The 11,228-nt window shown below is 43.8% G+C and overlaps 1 protein-coding gene across 3 annotated transcripts in view; it reads right to left on the bottom strand.

Annotated features, from left to right (window-relative positions):
• CPED1 (cadherin like and PC-esterase domain containing 1) overlaps nucleotides 1-10,971 on the bottom strand; it is a 131,502-nt gene extending 120,531 nt beyond the window's left edge. Inside the window, exons 1-2 of one of the 3 annotated variants that reach the window (XM_077935863.1) lie at nucleotides 10,811-10,971; nucleotides 9,871-10,361 (exon numbers count right to left, since the gene is read on the bottom strand). In XM_077935863.1, the coding sequence (XP_077791989.1) occupies nucleotides 9,871-10,128 (258 nt within the window). In that variant the 5' untranslated portion in view covers nucleotides 10,129-10,361; nucleotides 10,811-10,971. Of the gene's footprint in view, nucleotides 1-9,870; nucleotides 10,362-10,634; nucleotides 10,757-10,810 lie in introns of those variants that run through there. The other 2 variants (XM_077935861.1, XM_077935862.1) reach the window with 2 other exon arrangements.
• Nucleotides 10,972-11,228: the final 257 nt, after the last annotated feature.

The raw sequence follows: 11,228 nt of genomic DNA on the forward strand, positions 1-11,228 counted from the left end.
TTACTTTCTGACCAACAACATATAAAGTTTCTTCCCCCTTCTTTTGAGATATATTTTAAAGACCTGAACTGTGTTTTGGTTAAAACAACAACCTGTCAAACTTCATCTTTCCCTTTTTCTGAATGAGTATCATTAAGCTGTTAACCATTTTGTACACAAAACATCGCCATCACTATTAATTCTGTTTAAATTATTGTCAGTTGAGCCTGTCATAATTCACAGTGCTTTGGAAGCGACGTTCCAATTTATGCAGAACTTTGCCAATCTTGCTTTTTCAGACCCGCTTCTACATAAAAAAAATGTACCTCAGGCTGAGTCTTGGCATGAAAAGATTCAGTAACAACAGATGAAAAGAGCCTGGTCAAATAATTTATGCTTTTTATACTCCTCTAACTAGGGTGGGAGGATGGTTTTACTTTTCCAAAAGCCGCCTCATTTGCTGCACTCAAGAACAATTTTGAAACAGATAAGCATATGTGATGTGCTGACGGGGGTATATTTATCTAGTTATAAATGTCAAGGAAATAACCATCAGAAGTAATGATAATGTAATGATAGTAATGATAAAACAGAAGCAGACATAGGTGCACCTATGAAAAAGTAAAACAGCTGCGGTTGTTATCTCTGACACAAAATGTCTGCTTAAATAGAAGAGACGCTCAACAGCCATAAAGTTTGCGGCCCCCTCAAGAATACGTCTCCCAAGGACATAGCTGCCATGTTTCTGTGTTTTGTCACCTCGTGTTGTAGGACCCCTGGACAGTTAGGTCCAGTCAAAGGTGACTATAGGGTTGCTGCGCTCATCTCATTTTCAGGCCGAGGGAGCCAGCGTTGGTCCACAGACAGCTTTCTGGGTCATGTTGCCAGCATGACTAAACCACTTCTGGAACAATGGGACACTGTGACAGAAACCAGAGCTCACGGAAACGGCGTTTACCTTCTCGCCACAGTGGTACCGATTTATCTACTTGCACTGGTGTGCTTTCGAACTGCAAGGTTGGCAGGAGCTGGGACAGAGCAATGGGAGCTCACCCTGTTGTGCAGATATGAACCGCCAACCTTCCAATCAGCAAGCCCAAGAGCCTCAGTGGTTTAGACCACAGCGCCACCCGCATCGTGTTGTAGCGACGGCTGGCTCTCCCTCACATCCAACCTAACCACAGTTAAATGCAGCATTACTGCTTCTCTGCTCCCCATTGCAAAAGTGCATGATTGTTCATCAGCTGCGAGAACCATAAGTCCTTCCCACTCGGCTTCTGCAACGGTCCTGCAAGAAGGATTGAGACTGGGGAAGTGTGATGCAAATCAAAGAGCACAGATGTGATGTGATGCAGTTAAGTCAATGGCCCTTCCTAAGCAGCCAGGTTATGTAACCCGCTCTCTTATTTCGAATGTGGGCGGGTTGAATGAATCCAAGTAGAGGAGGCCAGCTTCATGGGGTTTCTGTTCCAGTGTGGATTCCCACCCCCCTTCGTGGATTGTGTTTCTAATCAAAGTCAGACATAGATGAGGCAGGATTACTAAAATTACATTTTATGCCAAGAGAGTTCTAAAGAATGAGCTCTGCTCCTTCCCTTCTAGCTTTCAGAATGTTAAAAAATAAAATAAAATAAATATTTTTTGGCCAATAGGACAGCAATTATGAACAAGTTCCTGAGCGAATTTCATATTTAAACAGAAATAGCTTCGAAGTTATGCAAGCTAAAGAGAGCACCAGAGGCCAGCCAGAGGCCTTGCATTAAAAAATAAGTTGAAAAGACAAAGTGCTTTCCTCACTGGATATTATTATTATTATTATTATTAGAATTTATATACTACCCTATATCCGGAGGTCTCAGGGCAGTTTACAGGAAAATCAAAATATAAAACCATAGGCTGACCTATGATGGAGCTCTGGGTCAGCGCTACCTGCATGGCAGGGAGCTAGTCGAACCAGAGCCTTTGCAACCACTCACTTTCTGTAATCAATAAAGTTGTGGCCTAAATTCTGCCAAAAACCAAAACTATAATTTGAGTCAATTGTGTGTTTATTGAAGGGGGAGGTCTCTGGGTCTGAACATGCAAATCAGCTGCCAACAACACCCCCAATGTACATTTCTGAAACACACTTCTTTGTATTATCATATGGAGCTCCTCCAGTTGTCCACACCCCTCCAACATGTTTTACAGTGGTACCTCGCAAGACGAATGCCTCGCAAGACAAAAAAATCACTAGACGAAAGGTTTTTCCATTTGCGAGTTGCCTCGCAAGACGAATTTCCCTATGGGCTTGCTTCGCAAGATGAAAACGTCTCGCGACTTTGTTTCCTTTGTCTAAATAATAATTCGCAAGACGAAAAATTCGCTAGACGACAAAACTTGCGGAACGAATTAATTTCGTCTTGCGGGGCACCACTGTATTGGGATATGGTTTATTTAGGGCTGCTATATGTCTAGGACATTGCCAGGATTTCGAAGGCAGAATTGACACCCAGGGAGGATTTCTGAAAGGTGGCGCTTTGCCCTGGATCTTAGGCAAGTCAATTGCAAAATCGCATTTTTGCCTTAAAAAAAGAAAGCTCAGCAACTTCTGGGTTTTCCATAAAAAAATGTTCAGCAATTTTGAGGTCTTCCTAAAAACAGCTCAACAACTTTTGGGGTGTCCTGGTTTTAACTTTTTGAAATATGGCGACCCAGAATGCTTGAGTGCTTCCTACATTGCTAGAAAGAAACTAATTTCCTCTATCTTTCTCTTTTCCTTCTCTGGAGGCTATTTAAACATTTGTTGGCTTTTTATATCACTAGTATTTTTGTTCAGGAAGGAGGAGGATTTGAACTGCGATGGCTGGAATGCTACTCTAAATATAGGGCAGGCCCCTAAATCAGGGAGATATGCTTTGACTGTTGGCATCGTAGCACACAAGAGTGGGCTGAATGGCTTATGTGATTAGTCGACAGAACTTTGCGTGTTGGGTGGAAAGATAGTGCTAAACACAAACTCCTTTTGCTTAATAATTTGACATATATATTCCAAAAGGAAGATGTGGACCATTGTTCATGTATGAGTTGTTTTATGCAGATTATAAATTGAGTGGTACTGGATTTAATGCTTGCACAGAAAGGTAATGGAAAACAGACCTGAAATTTACGGCATGTTATATGCTGATTTCCCCCCCCCCCCCATGAAAATGATGTACCGGTGGTATTTGACTCCTAGGGACCCCTGACCATTAGGTACAGTCGCGACCGACTCTGGGGTTGCGGCCCTCATCCCGCTTTCTTGGCCGAGGGAGCCAGCGTACAGCTTCCGGGTCATGTGGCCAGCATGACTAAGCCGCTTCTGGGGAAACCAGAGCAGCGCACAGAAACACCATTTACCTTCCCACCTGAGCGGTACCTATTTATCTGCTTGCACTTTGATGTGCTTTCGAACTGCTAGATTGGCAGGAGCAGGGACCGAGCAACGGGAGCTCACCCCGTTGCGGGGATTCGAACCGCCGACCTTCTGATCGGCAAGTCCTAGGCTCTGTGGTTTAACCCACAGCGCCACCCGCGTCCTTTAAATGTGGCTACTCTTTTTTTAGGCTTTTAAATGTGTATGCGGGAAGGGGGGGGTTATTGTTTTGTTGTTTTTGTTTAATTATTGACTTGCGTTTTATCTTGCATTTTGTTCTGTGAACCACCCTGAGATCTTTTGAGGAGGAGCGGTAAATACATTTAATAGAATAAAAAAATACATATGAATGTAGTAAATAATTAAATTTCCAACCTCTCTCCTCCCTTAGTTGCCTTGTGGTCAAGCACTGCTTTGAAGTCCGAAGGCAAATATAAATAAATTTGCTGTGAGAACTGCATAGATTTCGTCCAACTTTTAAAACAATGAGATCGGCCATTCTTCTGAATGCTCAGAACTTGCACAGCTACAAATATTCAGTTCAGCTGACTCTAAACTGGTCCTCCATTCAGCTGTCCCTATTTTAGGTTGATTGCAGTTCCCACAGGAGTGTGGGTCAATCTGGGCTAGCCACAAAGAATGTACTACCTACTGTAATTGAAGTTCATATTTCAGCAACAGGAAAGAGGACGAATACCAAAGCCAGGCCTTGTCCCTAAATATACACACCAGGGCAAACTTTTGCCTCCTTGTCATGTTGTGTATTGTGGAATCGTTTCCGTAAACTTCCGTAAACTGAGTCAGATCATTAGTCCACCTAGCTAGTGGTTCTCCAGAATTTCAGACAGGGATCTCTCCTAGCTCCAGTGTATTCTCCTTTTTTAGTTGTTACTCTAAATGCCTATCTATCTATCTATATCTATCATCTATCTATATCTATCTATCTATCATCTATCTATCTATCATCATCTATCTATCATCTATCTATCTATCTATCTATCTATCTATCTATCTATATCTATCTAGGGGAGGGGGAAGGTGACAGTACTGTGTACTCTGTACCTCCAGAAAAAAGCACTGCCTAGCCCTACTGGGACATATTGGAAACTTTATGCATTTATGTGGTCAGGGATGATGGAAGTTGTGAGTTCAACAACGTCTGCAGGGCCACAGGTTCAACATCACGGCGCTAAGGTGTGAATATTGCCCTAAAAGGGTTCAAAATTATTAGAAGGGATAAACTTTTGTCAAGCGTCTTAAAATCTACAAGTGATAAAATACTAACAATCAAAGAAGAACATTCTAGATGCATTATTTGGCCATACTTGCTTACAACTATGTCATCAAATTACACTCAGACCTGCTACTAAGAAATCAGCAAAAGGGTATTTGAATCAGTGCTCTTTTTTCCTAAAGAAATGTTTAGGGGTACTCTCATTTTCCCACTCATATTGAAATACTGCCCCTCAATGAGACCAAACTTAGATTAACAAAATGTTTAGGGGTATGCATACCCCTGTGTACCCCCAGAAAAAAGCACCGATCCGAATTATCAGCCACCCCTTAGATGAAGCTATATCTGGATTACTGAGCAATTTCTAGATGCAAGCTGCCCAATAATTAGGGGCGACAAGACTATTTTATTTATAGTCATGACACAGATTTGTTTGCAATATGAGAAATGTTCTGGAGGACATTTAATTGAAAGAGCCGTCGGCACATTTTCTAACAAATGTCACCAGGAAAATAGCTCGTACAGCCACAAGAGGTTGTTCACTTCATAACTATGATCAAACAAATGTCTAAGGTTGAAATATTTCAGCACAGCTGGAATGTGGGTAACTCAAGGACAAGTGGTTGTTTCTGGCACACAAAGGAACTATAAACAAATACTATGATGTGAAAAACATAGAATATTCTCTGGCCACACTTAAGAGCCTCTGAATCCAATGGAAAAGATGGAAGCACATTCCTAAATCTGGATCGTTCCCTCGAAGTTTTGTCTTTTTGCTGTCATGGTTGCTTTTCAGAAAATCATTTCATGAACCTGAAAGCAGCCTTGCACGCAGCTCTGAAATACTGCCGATCTCTACATGCACTCATGAGGGCAATTTGGGGACAAGAAACTGTGCTAATTAACCTTGGAAGTCACTTGAAAAAAAGCCCTGTCATTTGACTTGTGTGTCTTAACTCCATAAAATTCCTAACGCTGTTTCGTAGATCATTGGAGTACTGGAGCTTGTCAAAGAAAGAAAAAAAGTGTAAAATCCAGTATTTAACAGCATGCAATGTCATCATAAAGCTAGGTCATTGCACTGAGGATGGGGTGGATCAACTTTTAAAAGTTTACTGGATGAGAGGGTCACACTATTAGAATTTTCCTCTGCTGTGTTAACTCCCCGAGTCCAAGATGCAATGTAAGAGCTTTTGAACAAATACACCAACTGTGTAGACTAGCCGGTGTGTATAAATAGCTGTCCGACTAGCAAACTAGCAGTGCAGAAAACCTCAGTTATGTACACCACACCCTGTAGTAAACAAGCTTTCATTCTGCCAAAACTATATTATTCCTCTGGAGGAAAACTACCGGTAACTTGTAGTACCCAAGTGGTGTTGTGCATAGTGTTGGGCTTCGACCTGGGAGACCCTTGTTCAAATTCTCGACCAGCCATGAAGCTCGCTGGGAGACTTTAGGCCAGTCCCAGTGTTTGTCAGTCTAACCAGCACACATTCTTCATGCAAAACTGAGGAGAAACCATGTATGCCCCCCTAAGGTCCTTTGAGGAAGGATGCGATAACAGTGTACAGTCGTACCTCTGGTTACGAACTTAATTCGTTCCAGAGGTCTGTTCTTAACCTGAAACCGTTCTTAACCTGAGGTACCACTTTAGCTAATGGGGCCTCCCGCTGCTGCCGCACAATTTCTGTTCTCATCTTGGGGCAAAGTTCTTAACCCAAGGGTTAGCGGAGTCTGTAACCCGAAGTGTTTGAAACCCGAGGTGTTTGTAAGCTGGGGTACCACTGTATTGAATGAGTAGATAATGTGTTAATCCACGATAACTCTTTTTCTCAACAGTCAAATAGACAGGAATCCATCTCCTATAACTGCACACATTCAGGATATTTCAACAATTGTGTACCAGGAAGCCCACCAGACACTCAACACTGCTTTGCAGTGTTGAAGCAATGATTCTTCAACATCAACTTTGTTGGACTGGTCATGTTGTGTGGATGCCTGATTATCATCTTCCAAAGCAACAACTCTATTCTGAACTTTAAAATGAAAAGCGTAATGCTGGTGGTCAACAGAAGAGGTTCAAACACTCTCTCAGGGCAAATTTTTAAAAAATGTAGTATAAATACCAACAACTGGGAAACACTGGCCTGCGAGTGCTCCAGTTGGAGAACAGCCTTTACCAAAGGTGTCATGGGTTTAGAAGACACTCGAACTCAGGATGAAAGGAAGAAACACGCTAAGAGGAAGGCATGCTTGGCAAACCCTCACTGTGATCAACTCCTACCTATGTCCCCACTCTGGAGGATGTGTGGATCCAGAACTGGCCTCCACAGTCACTTACGGACTCACTTTTAAAACCATGTTTATGGAAGATAATCTTATTTGGCTACAAGTGATAGCCAAAGAAGAAGAAGCCCCCCAGAGTTGCCACCACCACCACCGAGAGAACCATAAATACAGAGCACCACTCACTATTATTTTCACGCATCCCTACAATCTCTAGTTCAGGCCGATGGAACACCGCTTCACTCCAGGTCATTAGGGCCTACAGAAAGGAATTGTGGGTGATACAAACTTAGGAGGACTGGGTTTAGCCCTCTTCTTCTCAATCCCACCCTCAGACCCTCCAAGTCCCTATTTTCCAGGGACAGTCCCAGATTTACAGAAGCCGTCCCAGTTTCTGATTTGATCCTGGAATATCCCACTTTTCCTTAGGACATCCCTATTTTCACTGGAGAAATGTTGGAGGGTATGGAGTTACGTGACCTCCAAGCCAAGGAGATAAGTGACTATACAACCTTAGGAGACATCTGAAGGCAGCCTTGTATAGGGAACGTTTTTTTTAATATTTAATGTTTTATTATGTTTCTATGTATGTTGGAAGCTGCCTGAAGTGGCTGGGGCAACCCAGTCAGATGGACAGGGTATAAATAAAATACAGCAGCAGCAACAACGGAATAGGTCACCCCTATTTTCATTGGATGGGACGCGGGTGGCGCTGTGGGTAAAAGCCTCAGCGCCTAGGGCTTGCCGATCGAAAGGTCGGCGGTTCGAATCCCCGCAGCGGGGTGCGCTCCCGTTGTTCGGTCCCAGCGCCTGCCAACCTAGCAGTTCGAAAGCACTCCCGGGTGCAAGTAGATAAATAGGGACCGCTTACCAGCGGGAAGGTAAACGGCGTTTCCGTGTGCTACGCTGGCTCGCCAGATGCAGCTTGTCACGCTGGCCACGTGACCCGGAAGTGTCTCCGGACAGCGCTGGCCCCCGGCCTCTTGAGTGAGATGGGCGCACAACCCTAGAGTCGGACACGACTGGCCCGTACGGGCAGGGGTACCTTTACCTTTACCTATTTTCATTGGAGAACGGTTGGAGGTTGTCCACCCTTTGCTGTTATGCTTGTAGGTCAGGTTAGCTGTTCCAGAACACAATGAGCCAAGCAAGAAAAATAGTCCAATCTCCCTAACATGCCAGCATCAAATGGCTTGGACTTTGAAGACGGCATCATATTTTTAGGTAATAGGTCAGCATACAGATGAGAGAAAAAAATTCAGTAGTCCTGGGAGTCTGCTTCCAGTTTTTAGACACCTTGATGTGCAACAACAAAGTCCAGGATGCAGCAAAATTTTGGAGGTCCTCGTAATCAGAACATTCAAATTGTTTTTAGTCTGAAATGAGAGGGCCAGTTTGGAGGGTACATAGCAAATCAGCTTAGCACTGTGCTAGCCATCCAAATCTGTTCAAAGGATTGCAATGAGGCGTAAGCAGGGTTTCGGGATAGGGTTTACTGGAGGCTAAGTCAACAATCCTATACGAACTTGCAAGGCAGTGAGGCCTACTCAACACAATTATTTCTGAGCAAACACACTTGGGCCTGGAATGGGAATAACTATATATTTACTGAGTCAAGGGGAAATTCTCTACCCAGCAAACTCCATCATAGTAGATCTATGATTATGGAGGAAGCGTTTAAAATGTACGAAAAGTGGTTGGTAAACACTCAGGGATATTATTACGTAGACCACTTCCTGTGGCCAGAGGATAGCACAATGCATTCTATGATCACTACTGTTCCCTGCTTCCTTTATCCTATTTGATACGCAATCCTATCCTTCTCCTCCCATCCTTCATCTCCCTGTTTCTTTTTGACATATTCTATATGATTTGAAGCCATAAGTCTTGGAAGAAGCAAAGTAGGATAATAACAGATAAATGCAAATCTACAGGACGTGCCTGGAGTTACCGTTGCCTTTGCCGTTTCACAGGACTTTGGGTTTCTTGTTATGCATTTAGTGCAAATAATGCAGAACCACATACATTTTCCAATGAGATTGGGGTACCACGATTGCTACTGGGCAACTGCACTTTCTCCCTCTCTCGAGGTGCTTTGATGTGGGGGCTTAATATCATAAACGGGTCATTCAGAAATGGTTGGCAACAGATTTATCAGATTCTCCTGGAAAGAGTGATCTATATTAAATAGGACATGTAGAAACATGAGCTAGCATTTGATCCCAAGGATGTTGTACGGATGCTGCGGGATGCATGAGGAGAACCCATCCCACAGTCAACATCCATCTCAGAAGTACCCTCTGTCTCTCCCCATTCTATATGTCCTTTTTGTGTAAGCCCGCCCAACTTTCCTGAACCGATTCCTTTGACCATGCTCTTCGTGCTTCAGCAGGGATGGAGCAGAAATGCGATTCGGTTCACATCAAAAGGTGAAGCTGCCAATTCGCACTTCAGAAACAATATGCAAACTGGATCGCAGCCCTCCTTCAAAATGTGCAAGTCGCTGAATTTTGCGATGCCGTTCCACAGCCGAGTCACGAGTACAAAGATGAGCATGCTAGAGTACAGTATGCATAAATATTGATATGTTAGGGAATATAACATTACAAAAATACGTTGCGCTTGCAAAATTGTGTACAAATGTGTACATTAGGAAAAGTTCACATTAAGATACTGATGAACTTTTATGAGGACCTTTTTGCTGTTGAGGCAAACTGATGCAGAGACCTGAACTTAAGATTGAAAAACTGAGAAAAACAAATCTGACATATTTGCCCATAGTCTCACTCCAGGGGGGGGGGTCATCACTTTGGAACAACCTCATCTAGACAATATAACAGGGCCAAGGATGCACCTTAGCTAGCAAGCAGATCCACCTCTGCTTATTTGAAGGTTAATTTTAGCTGTGACTGCCAGAAATGTGCCTCCAGTTTTCTTAGCCAGTTTTTCATTCTGTACTTGTAGCTTCTCTTACCTCCTTCCGTCCTTGTAGATTGCTTGAAGGAAGGAAGCAATGGGCTTGCCTTGTGGAGATCTCCTTGTACCTCCTGTGCTGTACCAACTCCGAAACCACTTTGTCTGGTGGAACTCCATTGCCAACTGGTGAGATGTATCTCCTCGTCCTTAAGGGTGTCAGGGTCTGGTAGAAAAGGCAAGCAGCCAGCACCAGCACCACCAGGAACGGGCGAAGTCGACACCACCTCCGGCCCGGCAAAATCTGCCGGCAAGCCATGGCCAGCCTGGGTTTCTAATGTTGTCCCGTTTCCACATTGTAGGAAGAGTCACTGTGGCTACTGTTCACCAGCGTGAAATAAAGGGAGAAACGTGACTTGCCCGCCGGGAAACAGAAGCGCTCTCCATCACTTCTGGGTTTGAGCTTTCCCATGGCATCAGCCGGCGAGAAGTTCGAGGTCTCCGAAGCAAAACAGACTATGACAAACGGCCCTTCAGGAAGCAGTCCCTGACCTGTGCAAAAAGAGAGGAGGCAGGAAAAGAGAAAGAAGTCACACGTACGTACGTCGTGTGGGTTGGGAAGGAGCAGACTTAAACATCCTGAAATAGTTAGTGGCAGAAGGAATCTTAACCGTTTGGAAGAAAGTTTATCCTACAAAACTCCAGCTGAACAACTGCATTCGTGAAAGCGAAAGGTTAAAAATTATGAGGTGTCTTTGTACAGCTGAAAAGCACCACAGATTTCCTCGTAGGTTCCCCCCTCCCTTCTGTTGCTTTTTAAAATACCGTTTCCTTCATTCCAGATCTTTTTAAATTGCCCTTTTCCTGTCGGCAAATGTGCATGCCTTCTCTCAAAGAGAATTCATCTGGTTTTGAACAAGCTGAAAGGCTAGATTTCCCTCGGTTAAGTTTCTTTCTTTCTTTCTTTCCAGCTTTCGGAGTTCAAAGTTATGTTTACTTACTTGGTTCTTAGCCCTGTCAGACGTTTTCCATTCTCCCCTAACGGGCTGCTGATTAAAACCACTCGGAGCAACGCAGCCTCATGACTCCAGCTCATCTACACACACACACAGCACTCCATCTGAACTCAGTTGGACCACAGACATATAAATAAAAAACAGGACTGCCCCGAGGGGTGGGGTTACGTTCACCAAGCTCTAAAAAGCCTCACACACTGGAAACTGTAGGAGCAAGGCTGCTGGATCACACAGCGACAATGTGCCCCCCCCCCCTCACATGCTTCCAAGCTATACAAGGGCTCTAAAAATGTGGCTGGAATACAGACAGCTCAAACATAATGAAGAAAGAGAAATGTTAAACCAGTCTGAGAACTGTTGCTCTATGAAGGGAATAGAGGTCTCAACAATTGCAGGCACCCCA

The sequence above is a fragment of the Podarcis muralis genome, chromosome 10 (genome assembly GCF_964188315.1).
Source record: "Podarcis muralis chromosome 10, rPodMur119.hap1.1, whole genome shotgun sequence".
In the NCBI taxonomy this organism is placed as follows: Eukaryota; Metazoa; Chordata; class Lepidosauria; order Squamata; family Lacertidae; genus Podarcis; species Podarcis muralis.